Source organism: Myxocyprinus asiaticus, chromosome 9, assembly GCF_019703515.2.
Source record: "Myxocyprinus asiaticus isolate MX2 ecotype Aquarium Trade chromosome 9, UBuf_Myxa_2, whole genome shotgun sequence".
In the NCBI taxonomy this organism is placed as follows: domain Eukaryota; kingdom Metazoa; phylum Chordata; class Actinopteri; order Cypriniformes; family Catostomidae; genus Myxocyprinus; species Myxocyprinus asiaticus.
Genome location: NC_059352.1, coordinates 14,791,624 through 14,819,342, shown reverse-complemented (window position 1 = coordinate 14,819,342; position 27,719 = coordinate 14,791,624). Strand labels below are relative to the sequence as shown.

Genomic DNA, 27,719 nt, shown 5'->3' with positions numbered 1-27,719 from the left:
TGATCTTGGGAAACACAATGTAGAAAAATTATGGTGTATATGGTCTGCTGTTGTCTAATTTATGTTTGATTTCTCTATATGATCTATATTGCTTCTTTTATGTTTTTCTTCTTTTTTAGTTTGCTGAATGTGTTCTCAGAGAGGAGCCAATTGTTTTCCTCAATACGGCAAAAGGAGTGGAAGACATAAGGAAGGCAATAGCTGTAACTTTTCTCCAAAACAGCGGTATGTTTAATGTAATTGCAAAGTATTTTAGGGAAAACTTTGATTTTCCAGTGTGCTTAGATTTGTTCAGCAGAACTTCACCCGTACCATTTATATTAAAAAAATTATGCACAATTTCCTTTGCAATGCATAGTGTATATTGGAGTTTAAGCATTCGTGTTATCCTTCTAACTTTATTTTATTTTTTTTTTTAGGTGACCGAAGCCAGCTGTGCCATGCCTGTGGGGTGGAAAGTGATGATAACAACTGGGTTAGTACCCAGTCCACCAACAGTTACAGTGTCTCTCCGGAACATTGATAAAAGATAATGTTTTTTGCTTAATTTCAGATTTCCTGTGACTGCTGCAATCTGAGGTACCACCAATCATCAGTTTCTGTGTCCTGTCTGTAAAAATTATGCAGACATAAAGGACACATTCACAAAGACTAAAGGGTAATTTCTTTCAATTGTTTTTGTGTTTGTTTCTGTGCAATATCTTTATCTGTCAATTTATTTTGTTACATTGTTTACACACTGGATGCTATTGTAAATAAACATTTTATTCTTGTGGATATTTGTAAATATATTGTTTCTCTTGGTTGATATGTAATAGGAATGATTGGGTAGAAAATATCCTCTTTAGTGTTCAATGGTTAAATCAAGTTTATATATTCAATTAGTCCAGTTAGTGCCCCTTTGAAATATAAAGCTGTTTATCATTCAGGTCAAATTATTTCTGGGACATATAGTGTTGTTTTTGTTAAAATACCACACCTATTTTTATGATTAACTGAGCTCCCAGCTAGAAGAATGAGAGAGGTAGAATCCAGGCAGGTGGGTAAAAATGACTCTGCCCAGTTATTACCAGGGGTGTATATCGGACGTTTCTCTTGGCCTGCGATCCGATATTTGCCAATACTTCAGAGTCTGCCGCGATACGATTTGATTTGACTCGATTCAGGGCCCTGTGATCGATATTCTGATACTATGTGCCTATTTTACACAATCAATTACATTAATTTAACCATCAAATGCAACCAAAATATAATTTGAATATTTTATTGAGCTCTCTGAAAAGTGCAAATTTAGTATCCACATTGGGACATCCACAACAAAATAAGGTAATTTAGATGTTGAAAAAAAAGATACAGATAATAAAATAAAAAATAAAGTCACACACAAGTGATTGTCAATCGTTTGATTACAGCTTATTTATCAGATTAATCCAATTCAAAGTACATACATACCCATGACTTGTTTCCAACTATCCGTGGTTCTCTTGGCTACAACTTCCACAGTTGTAATGAAACCAGTGATCCATTGGATCGTTGGTTATTGGATCAATGCATCGATTTACATAGATGAATCGTTACACCCCTAGTTATTACCCCCCTGAATAATAAGACTGTCTATGTCAAAAGAATCAAATGTGTTATAGAACAGTGCTGCTTGTGTCAATCCACCAAACCTATTTTATGACTATCTGAGCACCTAGACAGAAGAATGAGGGAGGTAGAATCTAGGCAGGTGGGTAAAAATGACTCCCAGATATTACCCCCCTGAATAATAAGACTCTCTATGTCAAAAGAGTCAAATGTGTTATGGAACATACAGTGTTGCTTGTGTCAATCCACCAAACCTATTTTATGACTATCTGAGCATCTATACTGGAAAGCCAATGGTCACTGAGTTCATTTATGCCCTGGACTCCTTTGGTTTTATTCAGCATATAGAAAAGGCTACACATGTACTCAGGCATACTCTTGACCTTATCATGTCTTATGGGTTTTCCATTGATAAACACTGAAGATGCATGTTTTTCAGATCACAAGCCTATTGTATTCAATGTCATACTATCCAGCTCTATGTGTACTGTTAAAACTACAGGTTTTTATTCTTGGTGTATCAATTCTCTCACTGTAAATCAGTTTTCCGACATGTATCAAAGTAATGATGTCTCGTCATCAATTTCATTTGCTGCTGAGCATTTTTCAAGCCTGGATGATCTAATTTCTCTCTTTAATTCTTCTTGCACATATATCTTGGACTTTATAGCACCTTTTAAATACAAATGCCCTAAATTTAAATCACAACCATGGTTGGGTGACTACTCGCTTAGACAGACTTGTCAGAAAGCAGAGCGGAGATGGGAAAAAGATCATCTTATACTGTTTCATTTGATATCTTTAGAAACTGCCTGGTGAATTTTCAGAAAGAAGCCAAAAAAGCTAGAGCTAAATACTTCTCTGATATTATCAGTAAATATTGTCATACCCCTAAAAACCTGTTTAACACTATAAATTCAATAATTAATCCTCGCATCTCTTATAAAGTAGATCTCCTGATATTTGTGAGAGATTTTCAAGGTTCTTTATTGAAAAGATTGATGGCATTCGATCCTCCCTCACTCCTTTTCACTCTAATACTTTGCTCGACTGTTCAGTTGCTACAGCTACCTGAACAGCTTTCAGCCGGTGTCTTTTCTGAGTTGAAGGATTTAGTGATGCAGATTAAAATCTACAACTTTGCCTTATGATGTTTTTCCCTCTGACATCATTAAAGTTGCTTTTGATACAATTGGGCCTAATATCCAAGTAATTATTAATTCTTGCTTAGTGTCCGGCATTGTCCAGCCACACAAAGTGTTTGAATAATTATCATCCCATTTCAAAATTGCCATTTGTTTAAAAAGTTATGGAAAAAGTTGTTTTGTCACAGATACTTATTTTTCTGAACTCGACTCAGGTATGTGAACCATTTCAGTCAGGTTTTATGACTCATCACAGTACTGAAACAGCTTTGTTAAAAGTGATGAACGATTTGTTACTAGCAGTTGATTCTGATGATAATGCAGTTTTGATTTTACTGGATCTTAGCACCGCTTTTGACATGGTAGATCATAACATCCTTCTGTCATGCCTTGAACAGTGGGTGGGCATTAAAGATACAGCACTACCCTGGTTTGATTCATATCTTAAGTTCAGGACATTCTCAGTGGCTATTGGCCAGTTCTTTTCATCGTCTGTCTCTGTCTCCTGTGGGGTTCCTCAGGGGTCTATTTTGGGGCCACTACTCTTTAATCTGTACATGCTTCCACTTGGTAACTATGCTGATGATTCTCAGCTGTACCTCCCATTAAAATCTAGAGACTCTCTGCAGCCTCTCATGGACTGTTGGATTATCTTTGGTCCCTCCAAAACCAGAAGCTCTATAGTTAGTTACTTAGACAATCTCACTCCATATGTTAAGTCACATGCAAAAAATGTACGTGTTATCTTTGACTCTGAGCTTTGTCTTGAAAAACAAATTAGCTCAGTTGTTAAAAAAACAGCTATTACAGTTGAGAGACAACTCCAGACTTAAATCATCACTTTCCTTTCAAGATCTGGAAAAAGTAATTCATGCATTTATTATATCACGCCTGGACTATTGTAATTCTATATACCTTGGTCTTCCCCAATCTTAATTGGCACGTCTGCAGATGGTACAGAATGCAGCAGCTAGGCTGTTAACGACTGTAAAAAAACGTGATCATATCACTCCAATTCTAGCTTCTCTTCATTGTCTTCTGGTCTTTTTTAGAATTCAGTTCAAGATTTTGCTGATTGTTTTTAAAGTTCTTAATCGACAAGCCCCATCTTATATTTCTGACCTTATTTATTTGCATTCATCTCCTAAGTCTCTCAGGTCTGCCAATAAAGCTCTCCTTTATGTCCCACGGTCACGTCTTAAATTAAAAGGTGACAGAGCCTTTGCAGTTGCTGCTCCACGCTTATGGAATCAATTGCCACCTGACATTAAGTTTGCTCCTTCAATCTCTATCTTTAAATCTAGACATAAGACACATTTTTACTCTTTTGCCTTCCCTGGCTATTAACTTGTTGATTAGTAATTGTTATCTTTTATTTTATTTTATTTTATTTTATTTTATTTTATAATTGTTTTTGTACAGCACTTTGGTCAGTGAAAGCTGAATTTAAATGTGCTTTATAAATAAAATGTACTTACTATACAGAAGAATGAGTGAGGCAGAATCTAGGCAGGTGGGTAAAAATGACTACCATTTAATACCCCCTTGAATAATAGACTGCCTATGACAAAAGAGTCAAATATGTTATGGAACATACAGAACATAATGATCAACCAATCATTGCATTCGGTCCAAATGTAATGATAGGATGTCCTTCCTGTCTGTCAATCTATATTTGCATACCGCTGCGCAACTTGTTCGCGCAGACAATCACACTTCATCAGCGCGGGTTCCTTGACGCTGTGCAGAGCGAGCGCGAGAATGGAAAAATGTTTTTTTCTCTCTTCAAAATTTTTTTTTCTCTCTTCAAAATTTTTTTTTGTATCGTCGTATTGTGCTCCTTGAAACAACCACACCATCTTTTTCCAGAGTAGCCTGTATTTCTCCTGAGGTTACCTGTGGGTTTTTCTTTGTTTCCAAAACATTTCTTCTGGCAGTTGTGGCTTTCTTGGTCTGCCTGACCTTGGCTTGATATCAAGAGATCCCCGAATTTTCCACTTCTTAATAAGTGAATGAATAGTACTGACTGGCATTTTCAAGGCTTCGGATATCTTTTTATATCCTTTTCTATCTTTATAAAGTTCCATTACCTTGTTACGCAGGTCTTTTGACAGTTCTTTTCTGCTCCCCATGGCTCAGTATCTAGCCTACTCAGTGCAACCTTGTGGGAGCTAACAAACTCGTTGACTATTTATACACAGACACTAATTGCAATTTAAAAAGCCTCAGGTGTGGGAAATTAACCTTTAATTGCCATTTGTCACCTTGTGTGTCTGTAACAAGGCCAAACATTCAAGGGTATGTAAACTTTTGATCAGGGCCATTTGGGTGATTTCTGTTATCATTATGATATAAAAAGGAGCCAAACAACTATGTGATAATAAATGGCTTCATATGATCATTATCCTTAAATAAAAGACAGTTTTTTTGCATGATCAGTCATATTTTCAAAATCAATGCCAAAATGTCACAATTTCTGCCAGGGTATGCAAACTTTTGAGCACAACTGAATATATATATATATATATATATATATATATATATATATATATATATATATATATATATATATATATATATACTGTATGTATATATGTATGTGACTACGCTATTTTTTTCTGTTAGTCAAACAATGTCTCTCATCAAGAGCAGCTTATTGCTTCATTTGCGGCTCAGTGTGCAGAGGGAGTCGGGTTTGACACGCAGTCTTCTTTTTATTGAATCGAATTATTTTGAGTCGTGAATTAAGAATCAATTTAGATCTAATTGTAACACCAAGAATCGGAATCAAACTGAATCGTGAGATTGCCACAAATTCCCACCCCTACATGACAGTACCACCATGTCCAAATAATACTTTCCCCATGCAATCCTAATCTGAATCTTTTAATAAATGTATACTGATACAGTCCATACTACAGATAAATTGAGATACACATTATTATAAATCTTTAAAACCATAGAAGCATTATTGTAAAGATCCGCAGTAACCATTTATTTACTTCCATTTGGTGTTTATTTTTAATGGTAGGTTCAGTTGTCCTGATTGTTGAATTTCAACTGTCAAAACAAAAGACTGAAAGCATGTATTGTTGTTGCGCTTTTATTGTTCTGGCCAATAGCTTCACATTGTTTTAAAAGAGCAATAGTGTATTGGTTGGAATGTATTTATGTAAAATTAAAGTACACCTTTCTTTTATCTGCTGAAGTAAAATGTTCACATAATTAAGCATATTGATTCCTGTATAAAACCTGTAATTTGAAGAACAAAAGAACCACAAAAATATGTATACTTTATAATATACTATATAATATATATTTTAATATATTGTAAAATTGGTAGACCTTAAGGTGGTTTTAACAAACTTATAATATTATTACATCCCAAGCACTGTAAATGAATTGGAAAGTGTTGCATATTTAATGGATATTTGATTTTAGAAATTTAAAATTTTCTATGAATTTCTGTGAATATATTGAATGATCACATAAAATAAAAGCTTAGATCTGTGAAAACACTAACCATAAACTTTTATATAGGGTTAATTACATGTAATTTTACATTATTTTTCTGTATTTAACCATTAGAATCCAGTGCTGTAACAGTGATTTCTCATGGATAAACAGTACATCGTAATAGTTTGTTGGCATGTCAACCAATATTTAACGGTTATCCACTGTAAATTTATAGGTTAAGAACTTTTATTGACAGATTACCTCTGTTGAAAATTTTTAAATAAGATTTAAAAAACAGAAAAGTGACTGTTAATTTAAATATTTTTTCTTCATTTTACTTGTGTACTTTGACAGGTGCATGTTGTAGATTGATTGAATAATTCTATGAAACAACATAATTCTGCTGTAATTTAAAAGATAGCAACCTTCAAATTGTGGGCTTTAATTGTATTTATGCAGTATTTCCTTGATTTGATTACATTTTAGAGATGTTTTCTAACAATAAAAATGTGTAATTCTACTAAAATTTGGCCATAAAATTACAAAGAATATATACAGGGAAAAGCTGTAATTTACAGTAATTCATTATTGAATTAAGTATAGTATTTTACTGTAATTTTATGATAACAGTTTGGCAACTTTTGCTGCCGGACATTTTACGGGTTATTTTTATTTATTTATTTTTTTTTAACAGTGCTGTTAATACCCCCCTGAAACATAAGGTTGTGTAAGTCAAAAGAGTCAAATGTGTAATGGAACATAGTGTAGCATTTATTTTTCCACCAAACCTATTTTATGACTATCTGAGCACCTAGACAGAAGAATGAGGAAGGTAGAATTTAGGCAGGTGGGTAAAAATGACTCCACCCAGTTATTACCCACTTCAATCATAAGGCTGTTGTTCAAAAGAGTCAAATATGTTATGGAACATACAGTGCTGCCTCTGTGCGTATAGACAGAAGAATATAGGAGGTAGAATCCAGGCAGGTGAGTTCAAATGGCTCCTTATTACTACCCCCTTGAATAATAAGGTTATTTGAATCAAATGCAGTATAGGACATACAGTGTTTTTTGTTTTATTCGACCCAACCTATTTTTATGACTTATTAATCATAATTTTTTATGCTTTATAATCAGAGCATCTGTACAGAAGAATGACGGAGGTAAAATCAAGATAAGTGCTGAAAATGAGACTCCGCTCATAACAAACAGATTTCATTCCAATATATATGACAATGTTTATTTCCACCAACTTTGCAAGATAGGCAATTACAGCACATTTCCTGTGACTACAGCATGGACAGGGTTGGTGAGTAACGGAATACATGTAACAGGATTACGTATTTAAAATACAAAATATAAGTAACTGTATTCCACTACAGTTACAGTTTAAATAACTGGTAATTAGAATACAGTTACATTCAAAAAGTATTTTGATTACTGAAGAGATTACTTTGCATTTTATTGTCATTTGTTTAATTTAATATTTAGTCCTTGCAGAAGAAAAACATTTATACATATAAATGATGTGATCAATAGTGCATTTGAACAGCAGTGAAACACTTTCTTATGATGTGTTACTTTCATAGGAGCAGACAGAGAAGTACGTTTGAAGTCAGTTTGGAGCAGAAGAAATAGAAATAAACCTTGTGAAAATTGTCAGCTTTACGCTAAGCTAAAATGCTATTTCTAGCCATTTTACATGTACATTACCAGGCACGATCATATTTTTTATCAAGAAAATTCACGGTGGATTATAATTTCTTTTTTTCTAGTAAGACTTTTGATATTAGGGCAAAAATCGTATTCTTGATAATAATTTTTGTATTGTTTTCCTGTAAAATATCTAAAAATCCTTAAAACAAGATCAGTTAGATTAATCTTGTTTTAGAAACAACACTGCATAAGATATTTAGGTTTTTCAGAGAATGTATTTTTAACATGTGTATTTTGTCTTACGCAGAGTTTTTATAGTCAAAACAAGAGAAAAAATCTACCAGTGCTGAAGAAGTAATCCAAAGTATTTAGAATACGTTACTGACCTTGAGTAATCTAACGGAATACGTTACAAATTACATTTTACAGCATGTATTCTGTAATCTGTAGTGGAATACATTTCAAATGTAACCCTCCCAACCCTGAGCATGGATCATTTAGAACTATTTTATAAAATATAAAGCTAAAAAATAATAATAATCATGCATGTATAACACACAAATTCGTGAATGTGTACAAAAATGTGTCTTTAAATGAATTAGTAAAAGAAAAACTAAATAATATATAATTAATTCCTGAGCAGTTGACACTGTAGTGTAAAATCCTATCCTACTGATTTTTCTTTCAAGTAGACCAAGAAAATTACCACAAATTACCCATCAATGTGTTAAATGACATGAGATGTGTAGAAACACCAATATAACTAAGGCCATACGCACGTTTAGCAAAGACGTTTGAAATGAGAAGAGTTTGAAAGCCATTGAATATAATTTCCCAGTCTATGCTGCCATCCACATGTTAAACAGCGTGATTTGTCCATTCAACTGAACAGCAATTCAACCTGCAATTTTCACGTTGTGTCCCGCTCCCACCCGCAAGCCCGCAGGTAGTGGTCTGCGCAAATTTTTCAGTCCTGGTCCACTAAGATTCTGTTCTGCTCCGGTATCAGGCTTTTTTTTACAATTCCCACCCGAAAAAAACAAACAAAAAAACAAAACAACAACAACTGGAAAGAGAGAGAAAAAACACGTTTTGTAATCACTCTAACATTGCCAAATATCTGATTGACCTATGGTTGGTTGCAAAGTTTTGTTTGTACATTTCTTTAATAAAGCGTTAACATCCATAGCGCTTTCCACCGCATGGAGCACCAGGAATAATTTGTATTAGCCACCAACACTGCGCCTGTAAATAGTTTATTTTTTGTTGGTCTTGCGCAATAGACGAATAACACGAATAACACTCTGAACCTTAAATACATTAAATAAAATTGAGGAACATCTATTTTGTTATTTAGATATTTATATTTTGCGGGAGTCCCTCGAGCCGTTTCTTTCTCCCTCTCCCGCGCACACATCATCCTGCGCCGCACTCTATTGCGCCGGGTCCCATTGATTCCGCGGCCAGTATTAGCTGATAGTGGGCTACCGTATGAGTCATAGCTGGATACAGTGTGCTTCTGTTTCCCCTGTTGTTAATTCGGTGTCGATGAGTGATGCTGTCTGTCTCCTCGTGTCTCACATCTCTTTTACATAAATTTGTTTACCGTGCTGTGATAGTTTGTTGTTTATTGATTGTCATTGCGCTTTAAACTACTCTGTTTGCCATGAAAATAACCTATGATGCTTACATGGCATTACTTTCCATCCATCCATCCACATTCCTGTATTCCCCAAATGACTTTACATATATAGTTTCACTGGTAAAAAATATCTACTATATATACTACCCTACAAAGGCCATACTCATTTACTAACACTGAAACTGAGAAAAATGGCTTGAATTATTATGATGTGGATTTTGTAGTAGTTACTGCATTTTCACACAATAATTACTCTGAATTTCAGCAAACGAGACAATCGTCAATGGACAGATCATAAGAGACCTGTTTCATGCATACCTCTATTTTGTGTTTTGCCTTTGTGGGGCAGGATAATTGCTTATTACATTTCTGTCAAACAGAAAAGTCAAACAGAAAGAATAGTCATAATTTAATATTATATACTTACTTCTTTAAGCAGTTCCCATCTGTGTCAAATTTTAGGTTTTTAATATTGATCTCTCCATTTAATCTATTTCCTTTCACTCCATCCTTATTTTCCTCCTTGATATAATTTCTCTCCACTCCATCCTTGCATTCGTGGGGATTCTGATTTGTCTTTGTAATTTGTTTTAAGGCTGTAATTCTAATTACCCTGAAAGCGTAAAGTTGTCAGGGCCCACTTCAATCTTATGATTATATACAGTGTTTACCAGTTTATTTATTTCAGTATTTTTATGATTATATACATATGTATATATATGGGGAACAAGTGTATAATATGGTTATATTGGGCCTTATGATTCTGGCAATTATGCCATGTCATGGCAATTAAAGACATTAAATTAGTAGTCTGAGTAAGTAAAAAAAGTGGCGTCTCACGCAGGGAACACTCCAAACCTAAAGCAGGGAGAGCTGTGGCTTTGTTGTGTAGGTTTATTCATTGTCAAGTGTCAAAATTACTGCTATATTATACATGACAAAGTAAATAAATGACTTTGACATAATATTTTAGTTTATCTTCTATTCATTTTAATTAGATCAGGTACAGTTGTTAGAGGGGGATTTTACACTGTAATATGGTCATGTTACAATGTGCCCCGCGCATGTTACAGTGTGTTCCGTAGGCGGTTGTATCCCATAGGTTGTAACATTTCACTTTCCTTTTTTCCAGGTAGGCAGCGAAAAAAGTACATGCTGTATTCATAAAACAAGACCACATATTTGTTCCAGACATGTGTAAAATTAATCTGAAAAAAGAAAAATACTTTGAACCCCAAATGTATTTACACAAACTCAAGAAAACCAAAAAGTGTTAGTTTGTGCCCCAATCTCCCCTACAACCTCCGAGAACATCATTCCACAGAATTTATGAAGATGAAAGGAGGCTAAATGAAAATATGGTAGGTACGCTAAAAACCCCCTTACATAAGAAACACAACCAGATACACTTTTACTAGTTTTGAAATGACTCAATATACAGTGCATTCAGAAAGTATTCAGACCCCTTCATGTTTCACATGTTATGTTGCAGCTTGATATTAAAATGCTTTAAAAAAAAATAAATAAATAAATAAATAAAAAAAGAATAAAATATATATATATATATATATATATATATATATATATATATATATATATATATATATATATAATTCACATCAATCTACACTTCATACTCCCAAAATGACAAAGCAAAACACTTTGCAAATTTATTTAAAAAAAAATGTATTATCACATTGACATAAGTATTCAGACCCTTTGCTATGACACATGAAATGTAGCTCAGGTGCATCCCATTTCTCTGGCTCATCTTTGAGATGTTTCAACACTTTGATTGGAGTCCAACTGTGGCAAATTCAATTGATTGGACATGATTTGGAAAGGCACACACATGTTTATATAAAAAAAGCTGAAAATGCATATCAGAGCAAAAACTAAGCCATGAGGCCAAAGGAACTGCCTGCAGAGCTCAGAGACAGGATTGTGTTGAGGCACAGATCTGGGGGAAGGCTACAAAAAAAAATCTGGCTGCACTGAAGGTTCCTAAAGGAACACATTTGAATGTTTGCTCCAGGTGTGAATATGGCTCCATAGGAATCTGTTGTTTTGATTCAAAATCTTCATTGCTTTTGGTGTGCAAAGGCCTTAATTCGAGCAGAAAATACATTGTGGTTGGCACAAACCAAGTTTACCCTTATTGCAAGTGAACCCTTATTTAATATAGTCTGAGTCATATTTTGGGTGGCACGGTGGCTCAGTGGGTAGCACACAGGTTGTCCCCACGTTTGCGTGGGTTTCCTCCGGGTGCTCCGGTTTCCTCCACAGTCCAAAAACATGCAGGCCAAGTAAATTGGAAATTCTAAATTGCCCATGGTGATGGATGGATGGGTCATATTTTCTTTTATCTTGCATAGTTTTGCTGTTTGTTTGCTTTTTCAGCCTTTTTATTGTCCACCAAGTGAAAATTGTTAGCCAGCTCCTACTAGAAAAGTAATTGTAAACCACACAATTTTAAGTATCATTAATGTCCATAGCATAAACATGCAGGTTGAGTGATGTGGTTGACAACTGTCCCATATTAGCCGTGATGTCCCATATAGAGCTGTTCAGCCATGACATCAGTTTGTAGGCAAACTCGGAAGGCTAATTCGCCATGGGTTCCCTTTGGATTTTCCTATAGGCTTTTATAATGTTTTTTTAAAACAAATTTTAACTTATGAGTAATTTAAGGTTTGTGGTAAACATTACTTGATGAAACGTGAATGTTTTGTTCTACAACATAAATGACACTTTCATACCAAAAATGTGAATCTGAAGCTGCCGTGTATTTAAAAAAAAAATGCAATTCAATACAGCTTCAAAATTCACATTTGAGGTATGACTGTGTGTAATTCATTTTGTTTAACAAAACATCCACATATCGTCGAGTAATGTTTATCACAGACCTTATTTTACTCATAAGTTGAAAGAAAAAAACATAAAAACCCATAGGAAATTCCAAAGGAAACCAATGGCGAATTCTCTTTGGGGTTTTTGGACTACAACCTGAACATCCCTGTTTTGTCCGAAATGAAAACATCCTATATTTAAGCTGCAAAAAGCTTGAAGGGGCCCCCCATCCCTCAGAACTGTAGTATTAAAGCACTCAAAAAGCTCAAGTGTCTCGTATTTGCATGTTCATTATTTGCTCAAAAGAGGGTGATAAGTACCCCCAAAAATGTTAGGTGCCCTAGTCTAAAGCAATCTTTTGTGTAACAGGTTCACATTTGGGAGGCATGAATTGTAAATTGTAATTGTGAATATAATATTTTCAAATCCAAATATAATGATTTTAACAAATGGCCCCTGGGCTGTGCTGGGGGGATGGTCAGTCCGTTACCAGAGGCCAGACAGTGTGCCTGCTAAATTTGGGGCAAGAGGGATCGGGTTCCTTCTGCAAGCACACACGATCCTGTCCTAGTTACATTAGCCTTCTCTCACACATTTGCTGATCTCACATGCTCTCTCCCTTGGATGGCATACACACTGTCAGAGAGCAAACTCTTAGCTCATACTGTTGATTTTATATTACTCTGCTATTGTAACACACAAAAATTGTGCTAAACCATTGCTTGAAGATAGTTCATAAAAATCTTCCAGGCGACCCAACCTGTGTTACCAGCTTTATCCAACTGAGTAAAGGGTTTCTTGGTGGGTAGGAAGACACCACGCTGACCCGCCATGTTTCTGGTTCTGGTAGTTACAGAGGAGTTGAGAGAGTTCCTAGCCAGGGCAAGGAGTGGAACTGGCCGCCTCATCCAGGTGTTGATCAGAGACGGTGAGTGAGGTGGGGATCTGAAGGATCCATGGAGTTCAAAGATGTTCAAATGGAGCATTTAGTGAATCAGGAACCAAGACTAATATTTTGAGAAAAAACTCTGGAAAATTCTAGTGTACACTTGATGACCAATTAATCACTTTAACCTCAAGAGAACATTTTTCAACTAATTCCTAACTGCATGTAGATCAAGTTTTACTTTAGTATCCAAATGGTGTTAATGTAACAGTCTGAAGTGGGATATGGAGCCATGAACATACTGGTGTTCAACAGAGTAAAGATTTCCGGTAACACTTTATAATAATGGTCCATCGTTAATAGGTAACTATGCAGGAATTATTGCAGGACAAATGAGTAGTACTACATTAACACTTTAGTTACTACTGTTAACTAATATGGAAACACGATTAACTAATCAGTAAGTAATAACTAACTGATGACTGTGGTAGTTCACTGTTAGGTAATCAAAAATTACTGAATTTGACTATTAACTAACTATGGCTAATTTAAAATAACTACTAATGAATTACTAATCAAAACATTAACAGTGTCTAAAATGTGAATGGTTATGCTTTTTGTAAACAAGATCATGAAATGTACCTTCAGAGAAATATGCGCCTCACGTGTGTTCTTTGTGGAAATTAATTTATGAATGTAACAGCATGGTAATGCATTATTAATTAATGAATATATACTATATATATATATATATATATATATATATATATATATATATATATATATATATATATATATATATATATAATATATTTTTACAAAATATTTTAACAATGAATTTTTAGTCATTGATACTGTAGGTTAATCTTACAAGAAGTGTTTAATTATATGTGAAGTGCATTTTTAATTTTTTTCTGAGTAACTCAATGGATCCAATGCAAAAAAAGAATGAGTGTCACGTCCATCAAGCTTCTAATCCAATCAGGGTTCACCATATTCAATGCTTGCGCTGAAAGTGAAAGAAGAACGAGTGCGATTTTGCTCTGCCCTCCCATCACTCTGCCTGCACGTGGTAAACTTTTACATACATTCTGTTCTGTTCAAATGGAACATATGCAAAGGAGGTTACATGTAAAACTTATTTTATAAAAACTGTACGTATTTACTGAGTGGACTGTCTAAGGCGGAAGTACACAGGTGGAATCGGCCTCATCGCTTCACGCCGGTTTTCTCTCCGTTTTCTGTTGAAGTCTTGTGGAGATCAACACACTTGACCTTTAGACACATCATTTTAATATTTATCTTGATTTACTATTTTCCTTTATGTTAAGAGATAAGACTTTTAATACATTTAGTAACCATGTGCACCAGCCATTAAAAGCATTATCCTGCTAAAGTAACCTATGCAATTATCTTCAATTATTTCAATGATTCATAATTCAATGCCAGAAAAAAAATATTTGAATGTCTGTGAATGTTTGTTAACTATCTGTTTGATTAAAGGAATAAAATGTAGGAACAAACACTTGAGTATTCATTGCTAACTGACAAGTAACACCTCAGATACTGTTAATTGTTTATAATGTGTTTTCACTTTATAATAATGTTCCGGAGACCGTTTAACTACCAAGGAAGGAAACAGAAAGATCTGATTAATTAATAATGCATTACCGTGACCCTCACTTTAGAATAATGGTCCAGATAATTAGTAATTCCTTCATGTTTATGTGGTAACACTTGACACAGTACTTATGGGTTACCAAAATAATTTAAAAAAGACTTTCAGCAATATCAAGTATGCTGAAGTTAATCATTTGTAATGAACAGAAGAGATATTCCAAGGAACACACAGGTTGGGCACATCCCTATATTTCTGTAAGGTAAACTGACTATGATACTCTAGCAGACACCGTAGCCTTGATTTAGAGAACTGTTTCATTCATAAACTAATTCCCGCAAAGAAAACACGTGAGGCGCATGTTTCTCTGAAGGTGCATTTCATGATCTTGTTCACAAAAATAAACATAATCATTCACATTTCAGACACGTTAATGTTGTGAATAGTAATACATTTGTATTTTTAATAAGTCATAGTTAATAGTTCTCAATGAGGCAAATCAAATTCAGTAATTATTCATTACCTAACAATGAACTACCTCAGTCAACAGTTCACTATTACTTACTGATTAGTTAATCATGTTTTCATGTTAGTTAATTATAGTAACTAAAGTGTTAATGTAGTACTACTCATTTGTCCTGCATTAATTCCTGCATAGTTACCTATTAATGATGGACCATTATTATAAAGTGTTACCAGATTTCCCAGTAGTATCTAATCTGTCTGCACAACGATATGTAAGCCCTTATTTAATCAAATCCTTACAATTAAGTATTAAGATGGTACCATGGTACAGTGATGTATCAAATGGTAAAACCATGGTACTGGATTATTACTATATTTATGTACTATGGTATTACATGGTACATCAAAGAATAACATGGTACATGTCCAAAAAGAAATGGTAGTACCGTGGTACTTTTTTGTTGGTGGAAGGTCACTGTTCACTGTACAAATTAATGGCCTTTGAAGAATTTTCACTTTCTAAAGTAACCATTTTAAATCAAAACAGTTTGGATAAGTAACATCATTGATTTTTAAAGGATTTCCTTGTATTCAAAAAAATATATCCAAGAGAAATACTTTAGAAAAACTCTGGATTGCACCCTTTTAAAACCAAACAAAGACACTGCCAATAAACATAAAGAGAAAAACTAAAAATGTATTCAGCATGATTGAAACATTTATAAGGTTAGTCAGTTGAAATAAGTGGAGGTGTAGCCTCATTTACTGACAATAATCCATAAATATTTTATATACTTTTGATTTGCTGATATAGTGTCAGTTTCATCTACTGTCTATGTTCCTTGCTGTACTTAAATCACATCAACAATTATCACTATATCTGATCTTCAGATCTTCCTAATCTTTTATTAATGGTGAAATCGTTGCATTCTTTATAGGAGTAGTTTTGCCTGTTTGTTTATTTGTTTATTTTTGTTTCATCCAGGCGTCAGCTGATATGCTGCAAGAGGAACAAAACATATTTCACAATGTATTTTGATTGTGAAACGTGAGTTCGGAAGCTAGGTCAGAGGATGCGTCATTTGATGTGGAAACAGAAGGGGGTTCAAAGGATTAACTGAGCAGAAGTCAGAGAGGAATGATCAACTGTTCCCTGTTGCAATAAAAGCACACGAGTGTAGGTGTGTTTTCAAATGGGACTGAGTGTCAGGTACTGTTGAAATGTTAGCTTACTATCAGATGACAAGATCCGATTGCTGAGAAGGAAAGGGCAAAACACTATCAAATTTGAGTGAAGTCACTCTGCCATGACCTAACTTCTGTGTGTGTATATGTACTCTCATGCTGCTTTCGATCGAGAACAACAGAATAAAATGTCTTCCGGCAGGATATCAGACAGTGTGTCAGATATTGTTTGCAGCTCAAGCACTCAACCTATACTGACCCCAAAACATGTTTGGACACGTAAGCCAAATACATTTTTTTATTAATGTCTTTGCATTATCTAACAAAATCGCACAAACACACTTTTCAAGCAACACATTCCACAAAAATAAGTTTGGTTTCAATTGATATACAGTAGATATATTGTTCAAAATTAAGACAAAACGTTTTTGAAGAATTATTGGTTGTCAAAATTAGTGGAATATGTCCATGGTTAAATAAATATTCCGGGTTCAACAAGTTAAACTCAATCGCTAGCATTTGTGGCATAATATTGACAATATATATATATATATATATATATATATATTTGACTTGTCCTCCCAATTCTTTAAAAAAAGAATAAATAAAAAAAAGACAAATCTGGGTTACAGTGAGACACTTACAATGAAAGTGAATGGGGCCAAATCTGTAAACATTAAAATACTTACTGTTTCAAAAGTATAGCCCCAAGATGTAAACAATATGCATGTTAATAATTTAGTGTATCAAAATGTATCAAAATGGCTTACTGACCTTTTCTGTGTAAAGTTATATCCGTTGCCATGATGACGTAAAGCCGCAAACCCGGTAATTTAGTAGTCCATCGCAAAAACAATGATTTAAACAACTTTACAGCTCAAGTAATAAACAAGTTTTAAAATAATAATTAATGTAAGTGCTTTTATAAAATTAAAAGCTTCACATTTTTGTCTTTGCATCCTTTAAAAATTGGCCCCATTCACTTCCATTGTAAGTGCCTCACTGTAACCTCGATATTTATATTTTTTTAAGAAAAGGAGGGATGAGTCGAAAGGTTGTTTAACCAGAAAAGTAAGGTTAGTTCTGCGAAAAGTTCTCGCATAATTTGTTTAGAGATGCCACTTGGTTTGATATTTTGCATCTAATGCAATTATGATCAGACATTTTTAAGAGTCACCTAAGTGTCCAAAAGTGTCCAATACTTTTTGGGGCCACTGTATATTTGTATAATTGTGAGCTCACACAATTTCTAGAATCATATGAGTTGCTGAGTGTACAAACGAATTTACATGAACAGAAACAGAGGCTTCCTTTTGGGTTATACTATGTGCCCATATTGGACATCTTCAGGAATTCTAACACCAAGTGGTGACCTAGTATAGTTAAAGAGACATGAACTTTAGGGTTGTTGATATGTGGCTCTTCTAAGACTTGTTTGTGTGATGTCTGGACTTTTTGAAGATGTCTGAATCTGGGTAGAGTAGGTTGTATTTGGTTCATAGGGTGCCATCTCACAGAGGTGTTATTTCATATTTAGAAAGAGAAAACAGGTCAACACGGTGTTGGATCTTTCAGATGACTGGGTTCCTGTGTCACATGTTTATTGCAGTCCTTATTGGTTAGTGACATTGGTCACATGGTCAGCTGTTAGTTAATGTTCATAATGATAGGATTTTCTTTGTAAAAGTTGACAAAAGTAGGAAGCCAATCACTTAATCATCCAACCAGATTGTGTTATATATCTTTTGTCTTTTTTATCATGTATTTGAATGACAGTTCAGTGAGATAGCAGTGAGTTAGATATAGATGTTTGTATTTTCAAACTGGCACAGATGTGGGTGCCAACAACTTTCCGTATATAAGTAAAAGGCTGATGGAAAGTATGTGTCTGTGCTGATTGCTGGAATGTGTGCAACCTCAGAATAGCAGCTGCTGCAAAAGACCATCAGGAAATCCCCCTCCAAGGTCGTTCTGACTGCTAACATGTATGTGGGTGGGTGGTGTTTGTGATAGATATGGTTATTGGTGTGCTAACTGACAGTGTGCTCATTAAAGGTTTAGTTCAGTTGGGTGCAAATTCTTTCAATCAGTTTGCACAACTTTAAGATGCTTTAATCCACAGGCCTTGACTGTAACTGTACTCATCCAAACAATTATAGCAGCACTGTCATTCCCTTTATAGCAGGCTTTCAAAAGTAATGCAAACAACAATTTTACAACATTTAAATACACTTCAGTGCTGTTTTCCTCCAAGTAGATTTAAAGTGTGTTTGTGCGATTTTGTAAGATAATGGAATTTTTCTTTTGCATATCATTTTTTATCTTCTTATTTTCTTAAACTGATCAATACTCACAAAATAGACAATTTGACAGGTTAATTTCCAGTGTTTTTGTCTCACATGTCTGGGTCAATTTTCACCCAAAAATCAAAACAAAGAAATTATACACACACACACACACACACACACACACTCACACACACATACAGTATATGGTATTTAATGCCTTTAATGTATGGTGATGTTTTACAGTAACTGTATTACAGTAATTAAAATCACTATTGAATGCCCTGGAACCATTAGCAGCCACGATAAGAAAGGAGGATGATTTTCCAGGGGTGATGGCGGGAGAGGTGGCGCATAAGCTTTTGCTTTACGCAGATGATATTTTGTATTCGTCTCCGACCCCACTAGATCTATGCCTTGCCTCCACAGGATTGCTAATTCCTTCTCTAAGTTCTCGGGATACAGAGTTAATTGATCTAAATCCGAAGCTTTGGCTCTGACAGCGTACTGCCCAGTAATGGCTTTTCAACCGGGCACCTTCCAGTGGCCCAAACAGGGCATTAAGTATTTGGGCATTTTATTCCCAGCAAATTTGTGTGATTTAGTTAGAGTTAATTTTGACCCTTTAATAAAAAGATTTTCAAGCGATGTGGGCAGGTGGGCTTCATTACATTTACCTATGAGTGGGAAGGTTAATGTTATTAAAATGTTATTAATGTTATATATAAAAAAGCAACTATTTGCTACATTCTTTCCCTGTAGATGTCCCTCTCTCTTATTTCAAGCAATTTGATAGCATAGTGAAGTCCTTAATTTGGAATGGTAAGCATCCCAGATTACATTTCAATAAGTTACATAGGCCGAATGACAAAGATTGGCTAGGCCTACCCAAGATTTTTTTATATTATTTATTATTTTGCGTTCGTTCTCAGACATTTGGCTCATTGGTCGCTTCCACCTGAGAGAGCCCCTCCCTGGTTTTGTATTGAACAGGAAGTTCTTGCCCCTATTTCGCCATTGCAAAGCCTTTCTATCAAACTAATCGGAGAAGTTAAGTTACACCCCGTTATCTTGCATTTACACTCAGTATGGACAAATGTGTCCAGAGTGTTTAATTCAGACATTTATTTAAATGTTGCTTCGAGCATATGGCAGAATCCAAAATTATGTATTAATAAGTCCCCTCTCTGCTGGTCAGACTGGATTGTGAGGGAGGTTACTACACTCAGTGACCTACATGCGAGCGGAGTGTTGAGATCTTTTGAAAATATGGTTCAACATTTTAGGATTCCCAGATCTTAGTTCTTTAGGTATTTACAGCTGTGCCACCTGCTCTGTACTATTTTTGGGGGTAGCATACACCCCCCTAAAGCAGCAGACACTCTAGAAGTGGTGGTTACTGCATTTGGAAAAGGCCATGAGGCATCAGTGTATTACTCCCTGCTAATTCAGAGTCTGGGGGACAGAGCTTCAACTTCGCACAAGAGATTATGGGAGAAAGATCTAAACTTGGTACTGGAGGAAGGAGTGTGGGCTAGGATTTTAAAAAACAACAAGTCTACATCTAGAGATGCAAGGGTGTGCCTTATGCAATTTAAGAGTTGACATCGATTCTATTGGACCCCCTCTAGATTGTATAGGCTGGGTCTTAAAGACTCACCCACCTGCTGGCGATGCCAATCAGAAGATGGGGACACAACCCATGTTTTTTGGTGGTGTGTTAAGATACAAGAATTCTGGCTGAGGGTCCAGAGTTTTATGGGTGATGTATTAGGTACTCAAATCTCATTTTGCCCCAGACTCTGTATTTTAGATGACGGGGCGGTCACTGATGTAGGAGAAAAGAACATGAAGAATTGGATCCTGGTTGGTGTTATGATAGGCAGACAGCTCATCCTTAGAGGATGGAAGTCGGCTGGGGCACCCTTGTTTTGTGAGTGGCATGCGGAGATGGGCAGGGTAGCGACATTTGAAGATTTGACACATAGAAGGCTAGGCAAAATGGATTTATACAATAAGAAATGGGGCAGCTATTTAGCCTTTTTAGAAAGCTCTCGGGGAGGGGCAGTAGAGGGAGATGTGTTGGTTTAAATGTGTGTGTTATAGCCTTTTTGTTTTTCAACGTATACTTTTTGTTTTTTATTTTATTTATTAATTTTTTATAATTTTTTTATATACATACATACATATATATATAAAAATATTTTCTACTGTTTTATTGTCTGTTTGTGTGTCTTTGTCAATTGGCATTTGACCACCGGGGTATCTGTTTGTGTTGGGTGGGGGGTGGGGGGGGTGGTTAATGTTCGGGGGGAAGGGTTGTACATTTTATAAAGTGATTCCAAATATTCTGTAAAAACATTTTTTTAATATATGTTATATGGAATCAATAAAATTTGTAATAATAATAATAAAAAAATCACCACTGAAAATAACGGGAATAATACAAAAACTAGGTCTAGACGTACTACAGAAATTAGAATTTAAGGGGTGAAATATGCTTAATTGTCATGAAAATAATGTCAAAATTCAAAAAATAAATTAAATAAATCTTACTGGTACTAAAAAAGGACTTCATTTTTATGCAAAATACAGTAGAATGTCTTTCTTTTGATTTTGAAGTGAAATGTGACATGGTCATATTATTGAGATTCACTCTTAAATATTTATCATAAATGAATACTACAATTTACTTTAAAACATACTCCTGATGTTTTTAAAAATAAAAACCGGAAAACTCAGCACCCTTTGGATGAGCACTTTTAAACAGGTCAAATGCGTGTATGAAGAAAAGCTGAGGACAGAGGGGGAAGCAGACAAATGTACTGGTAAATAGATTACTGATGTGATAAGAGATGCATTGCGCAGAACATAGCTGTTAAGCTGGGTGTTGACACCTGAAAGCAGAGGGTGGGGCAGTGGAGGACTTGCTCCAGAGCAGTGCACTGTTTACATGGAAGAATAAGTAGGGCAAGAAGAAAGATGACCCATTAGAAAAGATAAAGCCTTCCAGTGCGTCATCATGGTGGATACTGGGGGCATGTTTATCAAAGTTACATGTACCTGAGTGTGATGTGATCAGTGTGAAGTTTGTAAGCTGAAAAATTGGGGTAAAAACATAATAGGATCTAATAGGATCAGGTATGACATCAAATGTGCTTCCATCAGTGAAATACGCTATCCTGTTTACATTTGTGTGTGCATAAGGTTTTTGGCACCATTCTGAGTAAACTCTATAGACTGTTGTGTGTTGTCCCAGGAGATCAGCAGTTACAGAAATGCTTAAACGAGCCCGTCTGGCACCAAAAATCATGCCACGGACGAAATCACTGAGATCACATTTTTTACCCATTCTGATGGTTGATGTGAACATTAACTGAAGCTCCTGATCCATATCCCATAACTGCTGCCCTCATGATTGGCTGATTAGATAGTCGCATGTATAAGTAGGTGTACCTAATAAAATACAGTATATATGTGCACAGTGTATTCAGAAAGTATTCAGACCCCTTCATTTTTTTTCCACATTTTGTTATGTTGCAGCCTTATGCTAAAATGCTTTAAATTATTTTATTTTTTTCACATCAATCTACAATCCACAGCACAGTGGCCTCCATAATTCTTAAATGGAAGAAGTGTGGAACATGCAGGACTCTTCCTAGAGCTGGCCACCCGGCCAAACTGAGCAATCGGGGGAGAAGGGCCTTGGTAAAAGAGGTGACCAAGAACCCGATGGTCACTCTGGTTGAGATCCAGACATCATGTGTGGTGATGGGAAAAACTTGCGGAAGGACAACCATCACTGCAACACTCCAACGATCTGGGCTTTATGGCAGAGTGGCCAGACAGAAGCCCCTCCTCAGTGCAAGACACATAAAAATGCACCTAAAGGACTCCCAGACTGTGAGAAACAAGATTCTCTGGTCTGATGAAATGAAGATTGAACTGTTTGGCCTCAATTCCAAGCATCACGTCTGGAGGAAATCTGGAAGTCTGGATGAGCACCGCTCATCACCTGCACAATACCATCCCAACAGTGAAGCATGGTGTTGGTAGCATCATGCTGTGGGGGTGTTTTTCAGTGGCAGGGACTGGGGGACTGGTCAGGGTTGAAGAAAAGCTGAACGCAGCAAAATATAGAGATATCCGTAATGAAAACCTGATCCAGAGCACTCAGGACCTCAGACTGGGCTGAAGGTTCACCTTCCAACAGCACAATGGCCCTAAGCACACAGCCAAGACAATGCAAGAGTGGCTTAGGGACAACTCTGTGAATGTCCTTGAGTGACCCAGACAGAGCCCGGACTTGAACCAAATCGAACATCTCTGGAGAGACCTGAAAATGGCTGTCCACTGACAGTCCCCATCCAACCTGACAGAGCTTGAGAGGATCTGCAGAGAAGAATGGAAGAAAATCCTCAAATCCAGGTGTGCAAAACTTGCTGCATCATACCCAAAAAGACTTGAGGCTGTAATCGCTGCCAAAGGTGCTTCAACTAAGTACTCAGTTAAGGGTCTTATGTCAATGTGATATTTCAGTTTTTTCTTTTTAACAAATTTGCAAAGTTATCAAAAATCTGTTTTGGCTTTGTCATTATGGGGTATTGAGTGTAGATTGATATGAAAAAATTAATAATTTAAAGCATTTTAGCATGAAGCTGCAAAATAAAATGTGAAAAAAATGAAAGGGTCTGAATAGTTTCTGAATGCACTGTAGATATATATATACACACAGTACAGGTATACAGGTATACAGTGTATATATATATATATATATATATATATATATATATATATATATATATATATATATATATATATATATACATTCTCACCTTGTTGTGCAGATACACTGAATATGGTGCAGTTCATCATTGACAATGTATGCATGTAAGGAGCTAGATAATTGTTATGAAATTGATAAGATATTGTGTATTAAGACATCCACCACTACTGGACTCTCTGATATATAAATGACTGAAGGTGATATTTATGTGCAATATGATGTGTCTCTAGGTGAACTAAGCAACACATACTATATTGGGTGTAAGATACAAGGTGTGATGTGTATTTTTATAGAAGGCTAGCTTTGTAAACATACATGATGCAACTTAACATTTTATGCAACGGATGTTTGTGATGAGAGCTTTTTGAATGTGTGTTTCAGAGCAGCTGGTGCTGGGGGCATTCAGAGAGCCACGTCAGAGCTGGGACAAAGACTATGACCATTATCTGCTCCCTCTGCTGGATCCTCATGAGCCCTGTTACATTTTCTACCGTCTAGACTCCAAAAATGCTCAAGGCTATGAGTGGCTCTTCATCTCCTGGTCACCTGACCAGTCTCCTGTAGGTTAAACATACAGACATGAAGATGCATTGCTATTTGAGTCGACTTGAAGTTCCATCAAACAGATGTAAACAGTCTTTTTCTGTCTCCTTTCGGCTTCCTTAATTAATGGAGTAACTCTTTCTGCACGATCTGTGCTATGGACATGACTGATACCTCAAATTGTGCAGCTTGTTCAGGAAAGGCCTGCTGTTACTTTTCTAAACAATCAGACTTCAAATTTTTTCCTGGTGGATGAAAAAGCAGGTGAAAAATACCATAACATACAATGAAGGAGGGTCATATCTAGGGGCCAGAATATCACAGAGACTTTGAGGTTGGCCAGTAAGCAACCACCTAGCAACCACAATAAAACTCTAGCAACTACACAGCAATGCGCTATAAGTAAGGGCTAACCTATAGTCAGCCAGTCATTATAGCAAATTAAACCCCTTCAGGGTGATACAAGATAGAGGTTAACCAATTATTCGGTTTTGCTGATTAATTGGTTCTGCTGGTTAATTGGATTTGCCGATTAATCGGTTCTGATAGTTGCTTTTTTCAGTTATCAGTTATCGGTAAAAACCCATGCTGATAGTTTGCCCAAAGTACACTTGTTTCCCTAAACTACTGGCCAGATAATCGGTTATTGGCCTTTTCCACCCCCTAATAGTTATGGATTTCGACAAAATACAATATCGTACAACCTCTAATACAAGACTGATCATCCTGTCTGTGTTTATTTTCTGATAACGACTGACAGACTGCACATTGTCCTGCTTATTACACGGCCCCTTACCAAATAAATAATTAAATGGACATGAAATAATGATTTGAGCTGAAATTATGTTATTATGTGAGAAGAGACCACAGAGTCTCCAGAAACAATTGAATTCCACTTCCAGTTTGTGTCAGAGTTCAGTCGGTGTTTATATAAAAAAATTACTGTCTGCATGCTCTTTATCTTGCTAAATGCAAGACTCATTACCAAGTAAATAAAATAAATGGACATGAAATACTGATTTGAGTTAAAGTATTGTTATTAGCTTACTTATTATGTTATTAGATCACAGAGTGATATGAGAATTAGGAAAGATGACTAGCAATACCCAGATGACTGGTGAAATATCACTTTATTCCTGGATGTGCAATGACACATTGATAGGGTATATCATACCATGCCATTGATTAGAGAGTTGATTGTTACTGTTTATTCATTTAATAAAATATGTGTTTGCCTTTTGGTGCAGGTTCGACAAAAAATGTTGTATGCTGCCACTCGTGCCACAGTTAAGAAAGAGTTTGGTGGTGGACACGTCAAAGATGAGATGTTTGGCACAGTTGAGGTACTAACATACACAAGAATATTAAAGAGCACCTATTATGGTTTTTAAATGTGACTAATTTTCTTTTAAAGGTCTCATACAATAGATTTACATGCATCCAAGGTCTAAAAACACTTTCATTTGCTCATAATTTAAATTGCAGCATTACCTTTTTTTCCCAGTGTTAAAAACGACTCGTTCAATGATCCGTTCTAAAGGATTCATTCTAAACTCTTTCAGAAAGCCTACTCTGCTCTGATTGGTCAGACGTCCCAGTCTGTTGTGATTGGTCTACCACTTAGTGTAGTGTTTGAGGGTGCGTCAAAGCTGTTCCACGAGCAGCCAATGAAGAGCAGAGGTGGGTTTTTTGTTACCAAATTATGTAGGCTAGTACAGGAAGTAAGTCTGGAATTACTAACGACTCGTTTCAGGTGTTCAGGTTCTTTCTTTTGGGAGTCAGTAACTCCATTTGTCGTGCACTTTGATTTTTTAAACTTTGCAGAATTTTTTACATTCACAAACAGCTATATAACACACTACATGAAAGGTAATATTTGAAAAACCATAATAGGTGCTCTTTAAATTATAATTTATATATATATATTGGACAGTGTATTTTTTTCTTCTTTTATACTCTGTAGATTTAGAAAGGAAACTGTATTTGATTTATCTGCCTAGAACGTATTTAGAATTCAGAGTTTTTCCACTAACTACTGCTTCACCATGTGATTTATTGACTGCACAGAATAAAGCCATCATGAGGGACATGTGCTGATAAATGAACTCATTTCACCTGTTATCTGTCTCCACCTGTCAGTCAAATACCCTGAAGCTGTATTATTTACAGTTGAAAAAGTTTGCAGAGTAGACCACCATGTCCCTTTATTTAGAAACATGGTTCTTGGGATGGTTCTAGCAATGTTCTTGGAAATGATTACCTGTCATGGTCAACACAGATAGGGCTAAAAATTATCAGTACTTACACTATATTGAACAAACAACTTCACAATTTTAAGGGGGTAGTTGTATGTTTAGCTGAATGTGTCTGAATGTTCTAATGCTTCATTAAGAATAAATCACAATTCTAAAAAGAAATATCAGAAACATTATAACAAACTTGCATTGGTTTGTTTGTGACCAATGAATTGATCAATAAATTAAAATCCATTTAGTTAGATTTGTGTGTGAAACTTTTTTCTATTTCACAATCATCAGGAGGACATTTGTCTTCAGGGATATTTGCAACATCTGACATCATGTTCTGCACCAGCACCACTGACAGCTGCTGAACAAGAGCTACAGCGAATAAAAATCACAGAGGTGAGAAAAGACTGCAGCCATCTATATGTGTTAATACATCATATTAATGGTGTGCATCAACAAATTACTTAGGCTTTTTGTTAAATTTGAATTTTAATATATTCTTTGTGGATTTGTGCATCTTTGTGATTACAGGGTAGAGTTAAACAGGTGAGTGCCTATAAAGTCATGGCTGTAATTATTTTTCACCTTATATACATTGTGTGAAACACAATGCTATGTGTGTGACCTTTGTGTGCTGATTGTATGCAACAGAGTCCTTCCAACTTCATTTGACGGACAAACTTAAAATACTTCAAACAAAGAATATATTACCAATACATTAAGATTTCTGAATGGCATGTACTGTGATACATGTCAACAATATATTGTGCACTACTGATTTTCAGCCTGGTTTAGCAAACTGGTTTTGAAGCCGCAACCATTGAAATGCCTTCGAAGTCAGAAATGATATGTGGGCGAATCTAACAAAAACATGTCCATGTCATATTTCACATTTAAAATAAAATTAAAATTAAAAATTATATTTTGAATAAAGAAAATTAAACTATTTCCCCTTTTTTCCATTATTTTCCTGACATTTAAGCAAAATTGCCTCAGAATTACAGACAATTATCTTTTTTTTTTTTTTTTTTGGTTTTGTCATCATCCCTAATGATGATACTTATTACATTCTTACTACTGTAATACAATTATTATTATTTATTTATTTTCATAAAAAATAGCATAAACTAAAGGCAGTACAACAAATACTACCATGACATATTAATAATTTAATATTATTATTATTATTATAAGTATTATTATTATTATTTAAATTTATTTAATGAGAATGAGGGTGATATTTCCTTTAAGAAAAATATAATTTCTTATTTCTTTCTTTTTAATTTGAAGTCAAATTATTGACAGGTTTCATTATATTTACCGGCATAAACTTTGTAATTCACATTCAGCCAGCATGTTCAACAAC

The 27,719-nt window shown here is 35.3% G+C and overlaps 1 protein-coding gene across 2 annotated transcripts in view; it reads left to right on the top strand.

The window, feature by feature from the left end:
• Positions 1 to 27,719, top strand: part of LOC127446562 (WD repeat-containing protein 82) — a 56,218-nt gene that overhangs the window by 19,936 nt on the left and 8,563 nt on the right. Inside the window, exons 1-5 of one of the 2 annotated variants that reach the window (XM_051707576.1) lie at positions 12,954 to 13,267; positions 23,946 to 24,124; positions 25,355 to 25,450; positions 26,645 to 26,749; positions 26,885 to 26,899. In XM_051707576.1, the coding sequence (XP_051563536.1) occupies positions 13,171 to 13,267; positions 23,946 to 24,124; positions 25,355 to 25,450; positions 26,645 to 26,749; positions 26,885 to 26,899 (492 nt within the window). In that variant the 5' untranslated portion in view covers positions 12,954 to 13,170. Of the gene's footprint in view, positions 1 to 12,953; positions 13,268 to 23,945; positions 24,125 to 25,354; positions 25,451 to 26,644; positions 26,750 to 26,884; positions 26,900 to 27,719 lie in introns of those variants that run through there. The other variant, XM_051707578.1, reaches the window with a different exon arrangement.